The sequence below is a fragment of the Platichthys flesus genome, chromosome 6 (genome assembly GCF_949316205.1).
Source record: "Platichthys flesus chromosome 6, fPlaFle2.1, whole genome shotgun sequence".
Taxonomy (NCBI): domain Eukaryota; kingdom Metazoa; phylum Chordata; class Actinopteri; order Pleuronectiformes; family Pleuronectidae; genus Platichthys; species Platichthys flesus.
In genome coordinates this window covers 23,204,109-23,223,937 of record NC_084950.1, presented here as the reverse complement: position 1 = coordinate 23,223,937, position 19,829 = coordinate 23,204,109, and the positions used below count along the sequence as shown (strand labels likewise).

Below are 19,829 nucleotides of genomic sequence, written 5' to 3'. Positions count from 1 at the left end.
CGTTGCTTGTTTTCATGTCTTTTAAAGGCAAGTTTGTAAGTATCTTATATCTGTGTAATGCACTTGTCTAAGTGGTACAATAAACATAAACGTATCTTGTGTAAAAGGAAACCCATTCATAAGTTTAAGACTGTTTAAAGCTCAGAAGAAGCACCTTCTTGTAGACTTTGGTGAGTTATCTTGTAAACTTCAAGTATATAGAGAAAAGGTGTATAATTTTACTCTTTCCTTATTTTAATTAGGCTTATAAATGTTCAATAGCACCAAAAACATACGCAAAAATATATATATTTTTTTTATTTCACCTTTTTAATGCACTCAATATAAAAACACAGTTATGGTTATCAGACAGGTAGAGCTGCTGTTGACAAGGTAAAGACTGGTTTGTTAGAAAGAATGATGATGAATGATGAAGGTCTAAAGGCCAAAACCTGATTTTTGTTGGCGAGTAAGGAGTGCGCGATCATAACCAATATTGAGTTATGAACACTATATTGTTTTATTGAGATAATACATTACTCAGAATTTCGTCACTCTTAAAATGAATGTAACTTTGAACATAGAAAGGTTTAAATTTTGTCAGCCTGATGGATTAGGGACCTGTTACAAAGAGATCTACATAAAACCAGAGGAAACAATAAAAACTAACTCCTGTGATTGAACAAACAACCGGTACAGAGATCCACAGCTTGTTGAGCCTCTCACAGCACACAGAGTGAAAGTAGGAAGATAAACTGCAGTGGCTGAAAGTTTCTGCACAGCATTGTACTGAACACATTATTTAAACTGAAGTCCATCAGCCAGTGGCTCGGTCTCGTCTCGACTCGGGTTGGGACCGACGGACGGAGCGTCCTCTTTGGAAAGCATGTTGTTTTTGCGGAGATGGCAGGCCTGCTGGTAGGGGGGGCAGATGGGCGGCTGAGTGGGGGGCGTGTACTGGTACTGTTTATCAGTATCCAGCTGAAGAAAGAAGACATGCAGAGTGTGAAAAAGAAAACACATTTTTACATCAAATACAACAACATCACGTACACATCTCGTTGAACAGGAATCCGTAACATCCTTAATTCATCCTCAACTGACCCCTTCAAACTCCCCTGTAGGCAGAGGTCCCGTCAATTCTCTGTTGATGTGATATGTTTAATTCCACATTCAATTTAACTACTGGACACAACTTTGACAATTTACTAGACTGTAAAATGAATTTAAAATGCATTGTAATTGGGCAGCGCGGTGGAAAAAAATGCTTTAAGTGGAGACCTTAAAGGCTGTGTAAGCGTTAATGCTTATTTTTCAGCCCTGTCATAAAAGCGACCTGTCCAGTGTGCACCCTTCATTCCACCTAATGTCATCTTAAATCAGGTGTTCTTAAGAGGTACAATTCTCTGAATAACATTGCAAGTAATCCCTCATTTTGCCTCTGAAAAGATCTTTATCTTTTAATTTAAATACAAAATCAGGGCTTCATTTCTACATCAACCCCCTGTAAATCCATGTAATTTGGCAATTTTTAGTTTTTACCTAAAATATTTAACAAATTAGATAAAAACATCAGTTCACTTATCCATTCATTATCACATGAAGATCCACACAACTACATAATTTGTCATGAGTAAATGAATGATACTAATAAGTAATAATAAAACAAAAATCATTTAAATTGAATGAAAGGAGTGAATCTTGCTCCATGTTCCAGTTGTTCAGTGTGAACATGCAGGTTAAAGCTGCATCTCCTCACCTGCAGAGGATAGGTTCTGTCTGAGTCAAAGGCGCTGAGGTCACCACATGCCAGGAAGGGAACAATGACACGGTTTGGACCCTCTAACTGGTTAAAGTCCACATCTGATGGAGAGAGACCAGAACCCAGAGTTAGAAGTGGCATGAGTCTTTTGCCTCCGCGTCAATTTCAATCCCCTTCCACGCTAACACACCTGACAAAATGCTATCACGGGCCATTTCACATAGCCTGGACATGCAAATGCCAACGTACACAGGAATTGCTTGAATAGTAGCTTGTCTCCTCCACATATAAACAGATGTATCATTGTAAAATGCTGAATTTAACTGCACAACAGCTGACAGAGACAGAAACAGAGATAACAGGGTCAGCAATGCTTGTGTACTTCACTGGTAGTCGAGGCTAATGCCGGTTGTTACTTCCGGAAGTATGTATGCAGAAGAAGACCTTATATGATAAAAGGGCTCATCGTTACCGTAGGAGTGATCCAGCAGAGGGTTGGACATGTTGGGGACGTAACCTTCAGGAGGAGAGTAGTTCTGACAAACTACGAACGCCTCTGCACACACAGACAGACAGACATAGACAGATTTCATGCAAACATCATGGGTTTATGAAGAAGGAAAATTCCGTTTTTTATTTTTTAATTGTGTTTGTTCAACAGTGACAGTGGCTCACCAATGCTGGAATTCCTGCTGCTGCGAGGCTTAGCGCAGGTCACACCACTGAAGAAGATCTTCAGCTGAGAGTACAGCAGCGTCACATCTTTACCTCTGAAGATCTGAGAAACAGAGCACAGGATGGGGTTAACAGTCTCAATTGAAAGGAGATATGATGTCCACAGCACACAATGCATGCACCACTGCACCAACCTGTTTCTCAGGCTACAGCCGTGATAAACTTTTCGTTTGAAAATGCATCAACTCTGCCCCTGAGACACCAGGCGTCTACACTACTCTGAAATCTAAAATTGAGAAGTTTGGAAACGCTGCTGGGCCTGTTTAAGTTTGAGAACTGGCTACACCAGTAACATCGACTACCAAAGCAACACTAGTGTCATCGAGTGTCTCCTATGACTCACAAAAGCCAGAAAAGCACAAATCAGACACAGAAAGACTTTACAATTTTCTTAATAAGACATGACATTTCTGTGATGTCGTCAACGGGTAACAGCGGAGAATCTCCTGCTGTGTGTTAATGTGTGAAAAGAAAAATCAGAAAGTCTGGTCCCAATTCTCCGGACATCCTCTAGAGGTCATGTCTTAAGAATGGCTAAATATATATCTAAACATAAAGCTAAAACATTAAATGAATATTTAATAAATAATGAATGCAAGCTGGACTCACTTTAGCCACAAATGTTCCTCCAGGTTTCAGGACGTGAGTGGTGATATTCAGAGCCTGAAACACAAACAGATGTCAGCAGGATGCCACACAATGACAGGTTAAAACAAACACACCTCTATACTCACAGCCAATAGGAGCTGAGCCTGGATGTACTCATCAACATCGTGGAGACCCGTTACTGTGGAAGCACAAAGGAAATCATATCTGAGAGTTTGATAACAACAACACACCAGGGAGACACAGGAGACTTGAGACCAGGTGAGGACAAGTGGGAGGGTCGCACCGTCTGGGGCTCCGTCACACACCACGAGGTCGGCCGGCTGACCCTCAAAGTGACGGATTATCTCCTGAGCTGTTGACACCTGAGAGGAAGAGGCAACACAGTTCATGTGGCAGGTCTGCAGTGAGTTTCCCCTTCTGTTTTACAAAGTGGGACATTTCAGAATTCAGACTTTCAAAAATGTTATCATGGATTTTTATCACATTCACTCGGAATCCATGTCCCTGCTTGAGCCAACAGAAACTCAAATCAATGTGCAAAAAGTCAGACCACTCTTTCTCTTTTTGCTCCACTGCAGAATTTTAATTCTTTACTTTTTCTATTATGACAGTTTAAATATTTCAAGTAAATTATACACTAAATTCTAAATGTTGCATCAAAGATCAACTCTTTTAATGTCTTGTTTATGCAAACTGAGGTAGTGTGTGAAAGTGCCCAAAACAGCTACATTCAATTAGCACAAAGACTTTTTCAGACATGATATCTGGAAATCATCTGGACAATGGGGTCTGGACTGTCTCCAGAGGTTGCCTTTCACTATGAATAACACAGCAATCCTGGTGGAGGCAGGACGTAAAATAACGGAGACTCACAATGATGTTTTTGTTTACAGCACATCAACACCAGCCTCTGCCCGCAACATCTAAAGCTCTCAAATCTCATTCTCTTTCCAAAATTAAATCGTGGTTGATGTCATCTGACATGTATGACACCTCTTCTTCATTCTGAGATTTTTGTATACTTGCTCACTGTGAATCCTTTGTAAAATCTCTTGCTGACGTCTCACAAGGACTCATTCAACCATTAGCCATTGACTCTTCAGTCAATTGAAAAATGAGCCTTTCCTTACATCAGCCTTTATTTCATAAATTTTTGCCAGTGCTTAAACATTGGACATATTCATAGTGGCCAGTGAAGCACTGCACAGAGGAAAAATAGATTCCACCAAAAAAACAAACCACGCCTCTGAAATTATCCAGAGGCGTGGTATGGGAGAACACAAATGTCCGTTTGAAAGCTATGGACTTTGTCAAAAAATGTTGTCCCAAAGAAATGAGCCCATGGGAGAAAAAACATTCTCCAGAGGATTCAATGTGAGAAGTGGGAGTGTTTATACATTATTTTAACACGCAAAACCGCAAAATACAAATATTTTTTTTTTTTACAGACATCTCAGGATGAAAAAGCAGTGCCATACACAAAGAAGAAGCCAACGAAGATGTCTAGAAAATATTTGGTGATAGGGGCCGGAGCCGGAGTGGAAATGGTCCATTTCCAAACTCATGGTCAAAACTGTACCACCTCAACCTTTTCAGCATCCACTACAACAATATGAACAGCTCCATGGAGTCTTATCAAAGAACCAATCAAAAATGACAACGAACCCTAAAACTTTCTCTGAAACTGGATTGAATATCACCTCCTGAGAAAAGCAACGATTTGGTTTGGGAAACATGAGCAGTAGAAACACATGAAGAGCCAATAACAATGGCGACACATCATATTTCATGATGTTTCTGAAGTGGAAAATTACTGTCAGATTCATCTCATTATTACATTACATTACATTACATGTCATTTAGCTGACGCTTTTATCCAAAGCGACTTACATTTTTTTTAGAACACTCATCATTTTATGAGGGGCCATCTAGGGGTTCAGTATCTTGCCAAGGACACTTAGGCATGCAGATGGGATAGAGAGGGATTCGTACCGGCAACCTTCTTGTTGCAGAGCACCCGCTCTATCCCCTAGGCCACGCTCTCCCCTACCTTGGTGATGTCTCCCTGGATCTGAGTGACTCCTGAGAGAGGAGCCATGGCCTGAAGGTCAACCGCCACGATCTTCACCTCCTCATCCTTCTCCTCCCGACCTCTGAGTAGAAAAACAAGCATGTGTAATTTGGTTATTGTTTTTTGTTAAGATCAATTTAATTTCATCGACTATTTCATTTTACTGTTTCATCAAAATCCATTCAACGAAACGGTCGGCGCATAGAGGATTCCTGCCCAGGTTCTAAGGATGTTCATTTGGTAAGAACCTGAGTTTCCGACTGAGGACCTGACTCCAGCTGCCAGGAGCTGCACACAGATCCACTGCTCTGTTCACGCCTGACGGAGAAAGAGACAAACAAAATTGATCAGACATTTGTTAAAAGAGAGCAGTAGATACAAGCAGGGACAGACACTTTTTTGTCCGAGTCAACCCATGTTGGTGGCTTCATTTACACATTGACAGCTGTCATTCTGGTTGGCACTGTTTGCTGGAACTCCAGTTTTGAGTGTACACCATAAACTTGACTAATAAGCAGTGGTGTATAAAGTTCTTGAAAGCCATACTTTAAAGTACAGATATCTTACTTGAAAGTGACTTCGGTAAAGGTAAAAGTCACCCGTCAGAAAATGACTTGAGTAAAAGTCTTAAATTAGCTCATATTAAATGTACTTAAGTATTAAAAGTATCTGGTGTTGAAATTTATCAAAGTATCAAAAGTAAAAGTACAAGTACCAAAATTAAAAATCTAAAGTGCTTTTTATAGTCTATACAGACACAAAATTACCAAAAATGTTTCTTCTCAAGATTTATTTCAACTGACTGAAAAATTATAACAATATGCATATAATCTATAATTTTACAAATTTTGAACCCTAGATACTGAGGTTCAATAGTAATGGACCAGTGCATCTGAACTTCTAGAGAAAACAAAGAATCAACACAACAGAATAAACAAGCGCCTCTTGTGTCTGTCTAAGAACATTAATAAACCACAGTATAACCGCTAAAACGTTGTGTAAATATCACTAAACCTGGACCTTTCATCAGTAGCAGGAGTGATACACAATGCCCCTTCTGATAACTCAGCAAAGGGAAACAAGTTCTAGGCACACAAAATAAGATAGTTTCTCTTTTGTTAACAGCTGCACTTTGCTAGTACAGAAAAGAAAAACTCACTGGACACAGCCTCATTTTGCTGCCAAATTTCAGACCGAATAAGAAAGACTGAAGTGAACCGAGCTCCTGCAGGAGCACCTGGATCATTATAAAGGGAATAAATGGATGGGGAATGTGCTGGTGTTGATTAAGTCCCTTCTCTTTGTACACACATCCCTATTCCTCATTGGATGGTTTAGTGAGGTCCTCGGATCGGCCCCGCCAGAGTTGGAGCGCTGTGAAGACGATGAAACTGGATTCTAGTGGAAGTCAAACTCGTAACAGGGTTCCTGATGGTGAACCTGCGGAGGCATCATTACCGGTACAGCCTGCTCGACCCCTGTCGACCAAGGCAGCCCGACCAACCTACGGACCCTTAGGGTCTTGCGTGAGGGGGGTCTCGCACCCCCCTCACGCTGCTGGACCTGCACATCTCCCGAAGCAGCGGATACGCGAGCTAGCGAGCGAGAGAGAGAGAGGTGCGCCGTGCATACAGGCACACGTTGCGCCAACCTCCGCTGCTCAAGTTAAGAGACAGTTTTGAGAATCTAAGAAGTAGAAAGTACAGATATCTGTGTTCAAATGAAGCGAGTAAAAAGTCGTCAGGAAAATAAATACTCAAGTAAAGTACAGATATGTGAAAAATCGACTTAAATACAGGAAAGAAGTATTTGTACTTCGTTACCTCCCACCACTGCTAATAAGCCAGGTATGTATTCTCAATTACATTAAAATAATAACCGAAAGAAAGTTAAGGTTTAGTTTCAGCCATGTTTTTATCAATAAATATGCTTTGACTCTCGCTCTCTCTCTATTTTTCTCTGTCATATTCTTTTAATGATTAAGATTGCTTTAATGTGTGAAATTTAAGGTATTGTTATCTTCCAGCTACTAGGAATACTTGGATGTCAATTTTTAGAAGGAAGGATCACTGGGAATAGGACATATCACTTGTATCCTCTTTACTAAGAAAGTTTAGCTTTGTATTTTATTAAAGCCTGAGCCTGAGCCAAACTTTTGATGTCCACATCAGAGTTTTCAAGCAAACAAAACTAAAACAAGGAAATGTACTACATCCGGGACTGCAGCAAATTTCACGTAAAAACATGTCACCTAAACATGTCTTATTTTGATAATCAATTATTATGAAAAAAATCCACGAAAATTGCATGCGTCTGTGTAAGCTTTAATTTCTGCACATATAAGCAGCATTTTCCAATCTTTCTGTAGGACCCTGGGTCCCAGGGGTCTGTACTGACAGTGGTACGGAGGCAGCTGTGTGTTAGGACAGGGATCTGTTGGTCTCTGGGTCTCACCTGTGAACAGGTTGAATTCGTTGTCAAGCTGCAGTAGCTTGAAGGCGCTCCTCGCCCTCCAGCCCTCCTCCTTGGCCAAACGGTAGTAAATGTCCCGTTTGTCTTTGGAGGAGCGACCCATCGTCACCTCCAACTGCTCTGACAGAAAACACACAACACCTGTTTCACACCTGCCTCCTTTCCTCCAGTGTCTTACAGCTATGACCTAATATATAATGTGAAACACCACTCTGCCATCTGAAGCATTTTAGGGCTTCAGCTCATGATCGTACTAAAACCTGACTAATGTCTTATCTGTTTTTATTTATTCAGACTTAATGTGAAAAATGTATAAAATAATAAACAGAAAGAAAAAGAGTAATAAATAATGATATTAAACTGTTTTTTTCATGTAAAAAGTCATGTTATTACGACATAGAAACTTATCACGTTCTAACAAAACACTTTAACTGTAACAAAAATATAACACTTCTCTTATTATAACGTGAAACTGATCATTACCTCATTCGCTTGTTTTAAGGTTGTGTGGTTTAACCCACTCGAGTCTATATTTTACACAAACAAGCGATGCTTGCCTTAATTGTTTATCGGCCGAATTGAAGAACACACTTTTCTGAATGTAACAATGTATTTAGTTAGGATTCAGTGAACACATGTCGTGCCTCAGGCTTATGAACCATGTCTTAGTTAAATGTTTCAACAGAGTTTGGTGTGGAGTGCACAAGAAACGACAGATTCCATTGCTGTCTGAGCTTTTTGCCTGATGTTAGGTCAAGGCACGACTCTTACAACAAAAACACATAAATACATAGTTATAATAAACGTCACTGACCGAACAATAACATTATTTCTCATTTGCAGAGACTTTAAGAGACATTTCCACTCACTGTTCACGTGCTGGCCTGGTGTTGATAATGGAAGGACCCGTAATGGAGGTGTTCCCGTTCCTTGCCTGTTCAAAATGACGCAATCACACGAACCCATCACTCGTGCTTATCTTTTTTTGAAATGTTTCTTAAAAATTAAGATGACACCAAGACTATAAGTCTATATGTGTATTTTAAGCCACAATTTCTTTCTATACATAACGTGGTGTATTTATATAGTTTCTCAGATTAGCCACACGGTGTCGCTGAAAGTTTTAATATGTTTGTTATGTCTCCGTATTGAAGCGACAAGAGACACGCCAGAATCATTTTATTTGAAATTAAAATATTTGCAGACAAAAAAAAAAAGATAAACTCTATAACGATTGCTATATTTTAATACAAAGTCAAAAAATGTTTTAAATGTTACTTGATTGCTCTCTTTTTGTGGGGTTTTTACACTTCCCCTATATTTATTGAACAGACTTCGTTTATGAAAGCAATATATAAATCAACAAATAATTTATGATGTAATGACAAACAAAATACTGAGTATTTAACCTTGACCAGCTGTAACATTTAAACAAATGCATCCATAGCTCATTAAATTATTTGTAACATTATTTGAGATTATTGGGAAAAATACCTATTTGCATATTGACTCCTGTTAAAGTTAATACATCAGTAAATACTTACCTAACATGTTTAATATGTCGGAGTCAGGTATTTCTAAACTGTTTGTTTTACCACTGGTTGTTTCCACCAAATCTACTGTTTACAAGATAATGACAGAGGTATATAGAATAAAAAGAAACTATCCAAAGTCTAAACCCAATAATTGAGAGTACTTCCTGATTTTTACATTTCAAAGATTGACAGATTATTTAAATGTCAGTCGTCACTGTATTTTTCCAGTTCTTTTTTATTTCAATCACAACATTCAGTTCTCCAGATCTTTGTATTTTCATCTTTTATCAGTGTCTCTCAAAGAAGCTCACAGTTATTCTGAGGCTATTTTTGTGGTCATGTGGTTGGTGCAGAGAGTTTAGAGACTGAGAAGAGTGGAGACATCACACAGAAAATCAAATTATATACAAAAGGTTTAATTTGACAAAATTCCATGAAAAAATACTTTTCCCTGTCAAAATTGTACATTCAAAACATCAACAAAAACATGAAATGAGAATAAGTTCAAACCTTTAAACCTGACATGAGAACCCTCAAACCTGACCTAGACTTTATCCACGTTCTGTAGCTCAAACCAAATACAAAAACATTAAATAAAAAACTGAAGATAAATAAATAAACACATTATGAGGAATGTCTCAGTAAATAAATAAAAAAGCAAAAAATGTACAAAATATGTATATAAAAAACAAAACCTATATTTAAAATATAAAATAAACTGAGTATTTGCATTGACATTGCATTTACACCCCAAGACAAAGGGTGAAAAAGAAGATGGAGGATGTAATGTTTACAGGACGTAAGTCAGACAAACTGACGGGGACACCAGCCAGAGAGAGATCGAGACAGAGAAAAAGAAAACAATAGGTGATGGAACCTTGTGAAAATAGTTTAACAGACAAATGTCTCTGCTGTGGCACTCACACGGAAAACACTTTAAACTTTCTAACTGTATTGATACCTGCTTGACTGAAATAAAACAAAGACAGAGAACACAATCAAATCTGTTTCGATGAAGTCTTGCTCCCTTAAGCTTGAAGCTAACCTGAAGAGCAGCAGGATGAGAAGACTGGGTCAGAATTATTTCTTTTAATCAGACATTTCCTGATGTATTTCACACTGCTGTTCTCGCCTGTTTCTGTTCAGACAGAGTTAACACGAAAGGATGTTTATTACATGAAGAAAATGTAAGTATAAAAAAAATAAATCATATTTTGGTATCAAAATTGAGTCAACGAATCCCAGCCTACCAGAGGCGCATGTGTGTGTGATCAAGTATTCCACCACATCAGCAGGAGAGGACTGTTTTCCCAGTTCACCTCACACCTTGGTGGTGTGAAGTGGGTGGACAGACAAGTTTTTGGAAACGTTTTTGGGGATATATGCTTGTTCACTTACTTATAATAGACGACTGATGAGCCATGTGTGAGGCTACCACCAGCAGCTGGTTGTCTGGAAATTGAGGGGAAACCGCTCACCTATACAGGTAAATGTTACAACCAGCACCTCCTAGACTTGAAAATTAACTAATTATGGGCTCTAATTTAACAACCTAAGCAACCAAATAGAACAAGTGCATTGAGCACATGTCCAAAATCACTTTCAGCAATTTAACAACAGAAGAATAGGTGTCTGTCGTCATTTTACAGGGGGTTATGAGCCACAACATTTCTTGTTCAGGACCTGCCTGGAAACTGCTAACAGCCAAGTAATAGTCAAGCAAATAACTCCCTGTAGAACTACCAACTGTTTGGATGGTTCTGGCTGCTCGCAATAGATTCATGTTTTCTGCTGCACAACCATGTCAGTAACATCAGTCCTCTCACTTGGCAAAAAGCAAATAATCACATTTTCCAAACTGTCAAACTATTCCTTAAAGACCGCTTTGGACTTGAGATGCAACAAATAACTAGGGCTGAAACAACAAAGTAAATTGATTGATTAGTCAATACAAAATTATCAGTCCCAATGTGGATGTGATTTATTATTGAGGTAAAGTTTCAAGCAAGAGTCCACATTCACTCTTGAGATTTCTGCTTTGCTTTTATCACTGCACAGTCCAATTTCGAAATTTGGACTCTTGACTCATTGTTAGGAAAATGTGTTCAGCATTTTTTTGGAATATTTTATAGACTAATCAATGATTACAACATTCTAGGTGTGTCTACCTTTGTCCTGTTGTTGCAATAAGACCCCACATTGTAGCTACGGAAATACGAAGTCAAGTTTTTTTCAGTGGAAAATAATCTGAATGAATTTTTCAGTGAACTCACATTCTAACCATGAAAACTCTTTGGAACACTTCCCTCACCATTCCACCCGCAGCAACTTCTGAAGTCAAGGCACTCAAACAGCATCACTGGGTGGAAAAAAAGGATCTAAAGTAGCTGCTTTGTGGTTTGATCAGGAGGGGGTGCTGTGGAGCAGCAAACAGTCAACTGGAACCTGAACTGAGACCATGAGTGGCTCCATCAATACGCCACACTTCCTTGGAGCAGCAACGCCAGGATCACGAGGTAACTGAAACTGAAAACAGTAGTTGATCAAGTCCAAGTCGCGCCCCTTTGAAGCGTCCCACTGACCAATCAGGAGCTTTGCTGGCTCAAGGAAGAGGATGTGGGAGATGAGGAGTCAGCTGTAATAGTGTGAAACGTGATGTTGCCGTCTGTCTGCTGACTATCGCTGCTGGTCACCCAGGGGTGGAGGAGGATCTGCTCCAGGGTTGGCCGGCTAGATGGTTGCTGGCTAAGACACCAACCAATCAGCTGCTGGCACTCTGTGACAGAAAAACAAGGAGGTGAAGAAAAATAGCAGGAAACACACTGCAGAGCTAAAAAAAAAATGTACCATATAGTGTTTCGGTTAGTTATAGAGAATCGAAATAGTTACAGCCACGTACAGTTTCAATGTAAAACCAGAACCAGTCTAAGACTACGACTGACCTGTGGAGATTTTGCGTCTGAAGAAGATCTGTCCTCTCAAGATCTCCTCGTCCTGTTCGAAGGGGATATCCCCACACACCATATCGTACAGCAGCACGCCAAGCGACCACACGGTGGCCGAGCGGCCATGGTACCGGCGGAACCGGATCCACTCCGGAGGACTGTACACCCGTGTACCTGTTAGGAGGAGGAATCAGCTATTTTAGATACGGTAATATGAAACACTTATATTGTTTTCTACATTTCTACAATAAACAGGCCTGATAATGAGTGTTTATCAGGCCATTTATGGCAGAGCAGTTCAACACAATGATTAGGCCTGTCCGTCTAGATGATCAGACTCACCATCAAAGTCTGTGTAGGCGGTTTCTTTGAGGAGGGCCCCAGAGCCGAAGTCGATAAGTTTTATCTGTCCGGTTCTGAGGTCTACCAGGAGATTTTCATCTTTGATGTCTCGGTGGACAACACTGCAAGTGTAGCAGTGACGCACCGCCTCCAGCACCTGCAGGAAGAAGCCACGGGCCTCCGCCTCATCCAGCGCGCCACGCTCCGTGATGTAATCAAAAAGGTCCTGTGCTGACTCGGGACGCTCCATCACCATTAACCAGCCGTCGACCCGCTCCCACCAGTCCAGCAGATGCACCACGCCGCCAAAGGCCCCACCCACTTTCTGCAAGAGCACAATCTCCAGGGGAACCACAGCGCCACACTGAAAACATACGAGAAAGAAACCATTTGTTTTCAATTCTTGGAATGCAATTTACAGTAGATAATCACAGTAGAAGTCACCAATTTCAGAGTGCTCTCAAAATGAGTAATGATTACTCTAGTTCCTCTCTCAATTCACTGCAGCTAAAATCTGCCACTTGTCAATGATTCTTCTAATAATCAGTCAATTAAAGCCTAGACAGAGTTTTATTTAACAAAAGCTTATTTTTCATTTTCAAGGACATTGAAAATAATCCTACTGTATGAGATCTGCTGGTTGATTATAAATACTAATAACTCAATCTAGAGCAGAGCTAGAGTTAAAATGTGTTCATCAAAGACTAATTTGGCTATGCAAATAGTTTAAACTGTGTCCATATTGTTTACTGAACATGATTTCAGGGAGATTATTAAAGGACTAACAACTAAGCTTTTTATAGATTTACATAAAATTACTATAAGACTGCTGATTTGTAAAAAACGACAAGTAAAATCTCACCAAGGTGCCCCATTCGGTCACTCTGTCCCTGCACACATGTTTTGCCGCCACCTGCATCGAAACACAAAATTACTGCACAGCCTACATACAATTAAATACTACAGGGTAGAATTATGCTATACAAAAAACACAGAATAAACATGGTTTCCCATCCACCTATTGGTATTCAAACTACTACTTCCTGCTCCCGAAGGGCAAAAACGTAGGTGAAAAGGTATTTCAGTATGTGTAGACAGGAGAGATGAAGAGATCATCACTTTCTTTGTGAAAACAAAGACCACATGCCAGACAGCATGCACCACCTCAAGCTGTTCAGCTGACAATGAAACAGGAAGTACAGGGAATTAGAACGGCCTTCAAAATAAAAGCACAATTTATAGAGATGAGTAAGTATAATTAACAGCATCTATGATTTGAGATTTTTTCAGTTCCCTTAGTCCAGATACAGACCAGCAGTTTTAATAACCGAAAAAAATCCCAGTACTTCATTGACAACTTAAAAAAACAAAACATTAAGCCAATTGGGAAAACTGTGGAGATTTTGACTATATGGCCTGAGGTACATTAGTGGACTGTAGACAGATGTTACATGTTACAGTAACTTGTATAAAGCACATTCTTGGAGTTGACACGCCACTGATTGTTCAACAGTTCAGTTTCAGTTAATATTCAGCATCACCACACATATCTGAGTGATGGTTATTAACACTTTACTGGCTACAGGTCAGAAAAATGATGTGAGGGAAGCTCCATGATCTGATGTGATATCATGCGTCTCAAGCCTGATGTTCAATCTCACTATGTCTCAATGTCCTGTAAGAATTTGTGATGGGAATTCTTTATTCATCAACTAATCCATAAAATAATATATTAATTTACGTTGAAAATAATGATTGGTTGCATTCTTAATAAATATAAAAAATAATGCCGTGGTTGGACTAATAGCTAGTGTTTCCAGAACCAATAATGATTATTTGTTATGCTCTCAGAAAACTGAATATTTAAACATTTGTCTAATGACTATATGTCTTGAAAATGTATGCGCTAGTTTTATTTTGATGGCTGAAGCCGGATATGCGGCCGCACTCCTTCGTGTGAGCCTGACGCTGTGAACCGCGGCCATGTGCCGGGACCAAAACAAAGCGGCTCCCCGGTCTTACCGGCAGCCCGTCGGCCAGGCGGACAGCAGAGTAGACGGTGCCGAACCCTCCGGTACCGAGAACCGTGTCCAGCCGGTACAGCTTCTCGAATGGCTGCTTCTCCACTTTGGCTACAAAACACAGAAAAATTAGGATGAATCAGATTGTTCAGTTGTGGAGCCACTGCGCGGAGTGTTGCACGTGAATGTGTAACCCCCTCAAATCCAGTGTCTGCCTTGTGTTCAGCAGAGGAACCAAACAAATCGGTCAACAGACACTGGATTTGAGGGTTTACACATTCAGGTGCAACACTTACACACGTTTAAAAATAAATACTGAAGAACAGATCAGTCACCAACACGAGTCCATGTCCTCAGATGACTCCCGCTGTTACTGTGTCGTTTAAACATGGCGACCATCAGCCCTTCAGTTAAATAAAGACTTACAACAGCAACCGTTTTCGCAAACGTTATTTAACAGATTACACATTATCTTAAGACCCCCGGCTTTCAAAATGGCCCCACGCGGTGTTATTTAAAGGTCACACACACCAACATCGAACACTGCACTGACAATGTGTTCATTTAAGAGTTGTTATCATATCTCTGGAGAAAACACCAATGATACACAATGCAAGCTGTTCTACAGTAAAGATGTGACACTACACGTGTTATCGGCTGAACTGATTTGAGCGAACGTGTGTTTTCAGCTAATTACCTTGAAGAAATGCCATTAGCGTAATAATGAAGACGAGAAAATGGCGCTTGATTTGCGTGTGTTATGTGACTGACTCTGTGGCCTGGTTCTGACTGGAACCCGGTAGCAGTAAACGTCTAGTGAGGTACGGTAAAAGTCATGAGATCGTAGAAACACAGGAGAGCACGGTGCACCACGCGGCTGGTGTCGTGGTTCACATCGTTACCTTGCTGCAGGTGGAGCTTCGCCGGCAGATCCATGCTGTGGGAGAGGGAGAGCAGCATCGTGCCCCTGACCTCTGCAACTCTGATGTAAACACACCCGAGAAATATCCGCGTGATGATCCACGGGGCAACAGCGGAGCCGCCACGCCCTTCTCACGGGCGGAACGGGACAACGGCGCAGTTTAAATCCACTGAGAGTTCGTCCATTTCGGGGTGAACAAAAGACGAGCCGCTGTATGGTCACTGATCCACAAGGGCGCGCAACTCTACTGCCGCTCTCCGCCGCCGCTGCACATGTTTACAATCACCACACAGATCCTTCCGCAAGACATCAAATAACACCCCAGAGCCGGTTACTGCATTCTAACACCAGCGCGTCCCGGCTAATGGCGACGTGTAGACAAGTAACGGGTTCTACTGAAGTTTAAACCGGGGAGCCGTAAATAACGGGAAAACACGCGGGCTAGTTTTTCGTAGTAGCACAGGCGGAGGGATTCAGAGAGGGTCACTCTGGTTGTGCTGAGGTAAAGGAGATGACTATATATCCTTGATATTATTATAAGTAGTAGTATTAGTAGTAGCAGTAGTAATATCCACAACTACACCAACATGCCTCAAAATTCAAATGATCAGTCCAGATTTCTATCATGTCTGAAATCGAGGTGTGCAGAGAAACTGTGATATACTCAAATCCTGTGTTCAAGAACAATTTTGAGGATGCCTACATTCATTTGACTTTTTATGTGTTTTTTTTCTGTAAGCGTGTTTATTATAAGATGCCGTTTTAGGCATTTGAATTTGGTTCAATTATTTAGTTACAAAGTGCAAGATATTCTATTCAAAATAGTTTGTACACTATCACTAGACGTTAGTAGTGATACTGTACAAACTATTTTGAATCACTGTCCGTCAGCAGCATCATTGTTTCCAATAATCTATCAAGGGAAATGCTGCATAGTCCTGCTCTTTGTCTCCTAACTCAGTCTCTGCTCAGAATCAGTGAGATCACTTTAGGAATATGTATAGGTCTGTGATTCACTAATGCAATCATTTAAATTTCCATTTGACTGTGATTGATCCAGAGCCACAGAGGGGACCACATAGAGTCACCGCTAAGTCATGACACTAATTCATCGCTACTTTAGGACCAGAAAGGACTTAAAACTTGAATGCCATTTCTCACAGAAAGAACACACATCACACACATTGATTGTGTTTGCCCAAGCTTCCCCTAATGGAAATGGTTCTGTTTAGTGAGTTAAGTCCATGTTAACCCATTGTTCTAGTTCATGAAACACAGGGAACTAAAGAGCCCTACCCATCACTGATCCAGTGTGTGGGTTAGATCCTTCTGCTCAAACTGGCTCACAAATACAGATCTATGATTTCATGTTCTCAAAAGCCAAAGTACTTAAACTCAATTTAGACAAAACTGTGTTTAGTAATTCCAGCAGCAGGGTGGTGCATGTGGCAGTCAAAGCATCCACGTAGGAGATTCTAAATACATTAGTAGTAAATACATCAGTAGATTGTGTAACAGAATATGTCAACAATCGATCTGTAAGTTAACCAACCTCAACTCAGATCTATTATTTTAAATGTGAAATGCAGTAAATGAAAACTTTTTGAGCAGGTTAAAGCCCTCAAAAAGGCAATTCATTTAAGCGAGAAATAATAATAATAATAATCCTTTCAATTTCAATAGGGCCTCTCACCATTTGGTGCTCGGGCCCTAATTAATTGTGGACTGACAAGATGAGCCAATTATTCAGATATTTGAGTTTGAGCTTTGAGTTTGTACCATAATATATATATGATACAGTTTTTATAAACATTCAAATGAACATGAACTACTTGGGTCTATGATTTACAATAGATACCAGAAGTGAAAAAAACTTTATTAAAAACCGTTTGATATTTGTATCTATGGCGAACAAAAAATACAGCCTCGGAACTAATTTAGTTGTATTGTAAATGTTTTTTCAAATCCTCTTATGTTGTTATTCATGTTATATTTATGTAACACGATAGGCTCTCAATATAACATATTGTGGGTTAATGCTGCATTGACAATAGCTCAAGTGCTAAGCTAGGAGTCACACTAGATGAATGGAGTGCATTTACTACTTTTATGTATTTATATCAGTATGAATGCATTTTTTTTTACCATGGGGGCTACAGAGTAGTATAATAAGATATTGGTTATATTATTAGCCTGTAAAGAAGTGTGGGCAAACAGCTGCCTAAACTGTCACATCCAACCGACTGGAGTTTTGAGTGTGAGTCCACCTTATAATCCCCGGGGCTTCTGGAAACACTGAACCCCTGAACCCAGTAAATGTGCAACAAAGCAACAGATTATACAAATAAAAAAAACATTTTAGTTAACTCTATTCTCTAGCTGTCGGGCGGCTGTGGCTGAGGGGTAGAGTGGTCGTCCTCCAACCTGAAGTTCGGCAGCTCGATCCCCAGTTTGACCTATCTGCATGCCGAAGTGTCCTTGGGCAAGATGCTGAACCCCAAATGGCCCCCCATAGAATAACAAAGTCCTGCGAACAGATGCATTGTATGAATGTGTGTGTGAATGTAAAACTGTACTGTAAATCGCTTTCAGTGGTCATCAAGACTAGAGAAGCGCTATATGAATACAAAACCATTTACCATTTATTCTCCCCAAATTAATTTTATTTCTATTTCTGCTCAACATACATTGCCTGCAATACAACCCATTTGTCTGTGTAATGATATAATTGAATCCCTTGGCACTATTCCTTCTCTAGTCTTCTTTCAGTCCTGTGTTATTACCATGTTGGACCGATCAAAACACAGCACTCCAACTGTCCCACAATCCCCTCTGTCTACTCACACATTCTGCTGGAGCCGCTGGATTTGTTTTTACTGAGGGCTGATCACATGACCTGCTGTGTTATGTCTGCCCCAGTGAGCTCAAATGTAGGTCAGCCCCTCCTCCTTCACTGTAAGTTCATCTAAAGACAAGGTTGACAGAAAACGGATTTAAAGACGCAAACAGGGAACATGTTTTTGTTCTCTGGACAAAAACATCTTCAAACTGATCCCCGCTCACATCCACACACTCACACCCACTTGGACGATAATCACATCTCTGTTTTGTTTTTTGGGTTGTTTACATCCCAACTCCAGCTCTGAACCAGCAGCAATACAATAACAGAATGATTCAATGATACTCTGAACAGCAGGAGACCCTGCACTGTTGTTTGTAGAGGAATAAAAGGAAAGACAGGAGTCAGGGGAAGCTAGCAAGATTTGTTAAACTTTACCGTCTTCATTTATACACATTTTGTGTTGGACTCTCACCAAAGAAATAATTTTTCTGAGAATATCCCTCTCAAAATAGCTTTTGGTTCTGACCGATGCTTAGAGCAACCTTTTGATGTCATGACTTTGGTCAATCAAGAGCAAAGTTGGAAGACAGCTGACATTTTTATAGACACAATAAGTCACACAGAGGGAGGAGGTGCATGGATAGGTCAGCATTGAACATTAACACCAATTTGATTTTGACCCTGAAACTAACCAAACCTTAACTGCAGCAGAGTAAGATCAAGATTCTGAAATGAAAACGTTTTCCTGTTGTCAGGGGAATGTTATGGAAGGAATAGAAAACAATTTCGGTTGTTTGTTGTTGCCATTTATTTTGGGTTGGTGGGTGGTTGGAGGGTTAGTGAGCTGATTAATAATGTTTGTAAATATTGTTGATACAGTAAATTCGTCACAATCACTGGCCGTTCAACTCCTTTAAACCCCTTGGTCCCATGCACATATAACTGAACAGGTGTAGTTCCCCAGCAGTGACCACTTAGGTCTGGGTCTTATTATAGTTACTTAAATGCACTTCATGATTATATTGTTATTTGCAAATGTGTGCTATTTTCCTTCATTTGACTGTGAAAAGCTGTATCTCTATTGCAGGTTTATGGGGAGACCAGAATGTTTTCATTGGAGTTAGTCCTTGCTGAAAAAACACAGTGGGGTCCAAAGGTTGGAGCCCCTTTTCCCATCCTCACACTTTTAGAAACCACTGTAGTAAACAGTAACAAAGACTTTTTGCAAGAAAGTCTATTCCCAAAACCTATGTATCAATCCAGGGGGTGCATCTTTCAGAGGATATTTGTTGGCCACATTTGAAGGAGCCTTCGAAATAGGACAGCCTGGTTGTACTCATTTGATTGTGATGCAATCTGTAAGAAAAAGGAGCCTCAGAAGAACGCAGCCTCTGAATTGAGATACCGCTATAGTTTATTCCCTGGATTGCAAACAGTAAGAGATGTTGCAGGGTTTGTCCAATTTTATTTTGGCGGAACAAACTACATATTCTTCACCTCTCTTGTTGGCTTCAAAGCAAATGTCTAACCTTTGGACATCTCAAATCCCCCTGCAACTCAAACGAAATCAGGAAGATCAACCAACTTGTAGATA

The 19,829-nt window shown here is 40.2% G+C and overlaps 2 protein-coding genes across 3 annotated transcripts; both read right to left on the bottom strand.

Annotated features, from left to right (window-relative positions):
• Positions 1 to 268: 268 nt before the first annotated feature.
• Positions 269 to 8,594, bottom strand: ftsj1 (FtsJ RNA 2'-O-methyltransferase 1). Of its 2 annotated transcripts, none has more exons than XM_062390459.1 (11): positions 8,498 to 8,594; positions 7,611 to 7,743; positions 5,405 to 5,474; positions 5,136 to 5,238; positions 3,369 to 3,447; positions 3,211 to 3,263; positions 3,086 to 3,139; positions 2,417 to 2,519; positions 2,214 to 2,297; positions 1,739 to 1,842; positions 269 to 960 (listed from the first exon to the last, which is right to left on the bottom strand). In XM_062390459.1, the coding sequence occupies exons 2-11, from the start codon at positions 7,729 to 7,731 to the stop codon at positions 778 to 780; spliced, it is 954 nt and encodes a 317-aa protein (XP_062246443.1). In that variant the 5' UTR covers positions 7,732 to 7,743; positions 8,498 to 8,594; the 3' UTR covers positions 269 to 777. The 2 variants fall into 2 exon arrangements, with proteins under 2 accessions (XP_062246443.1, XP_062246442.1); XM_062390458.1 differs by having other exon boundaries at positions 270 to 960; positions 7,611 to 7,748; positions 8,498 to 8,551.
• A 969-nt stretch (positions 8,595 to 9,563) lies between these two features.
• Positions 9,564 to 15,650, bottom strand: LOC133955674 (serine/threonine-protein kinase pim-3-like). Its single transcript, XM_062390635.1, has 6 exons — positions 15,374 to 15,650; positions 14,473 to 14,582; positions 13,313 to 13,363; positions 12,451 to 12,814; positions 12,106 to 12,282; positions 9,564 to 11,939 (listed from the first exon to the last, which is right to left on the bottom strand). The coding sequence occupies exons 1-6, from the start codon at positions 15,429 to 15,431 to the stop codon at positions 11,749 to 11,751; spliced, it is 951 nt and encodes a 316-aa protein (XP_062246619.1). The 5' UTR covers positions 15,432 to 15,650; the 3' UTR covers positions 9,564 to 11,748.
• Positions 15,651 to 19,829: the final 4,179 nt, after the last annotated feature.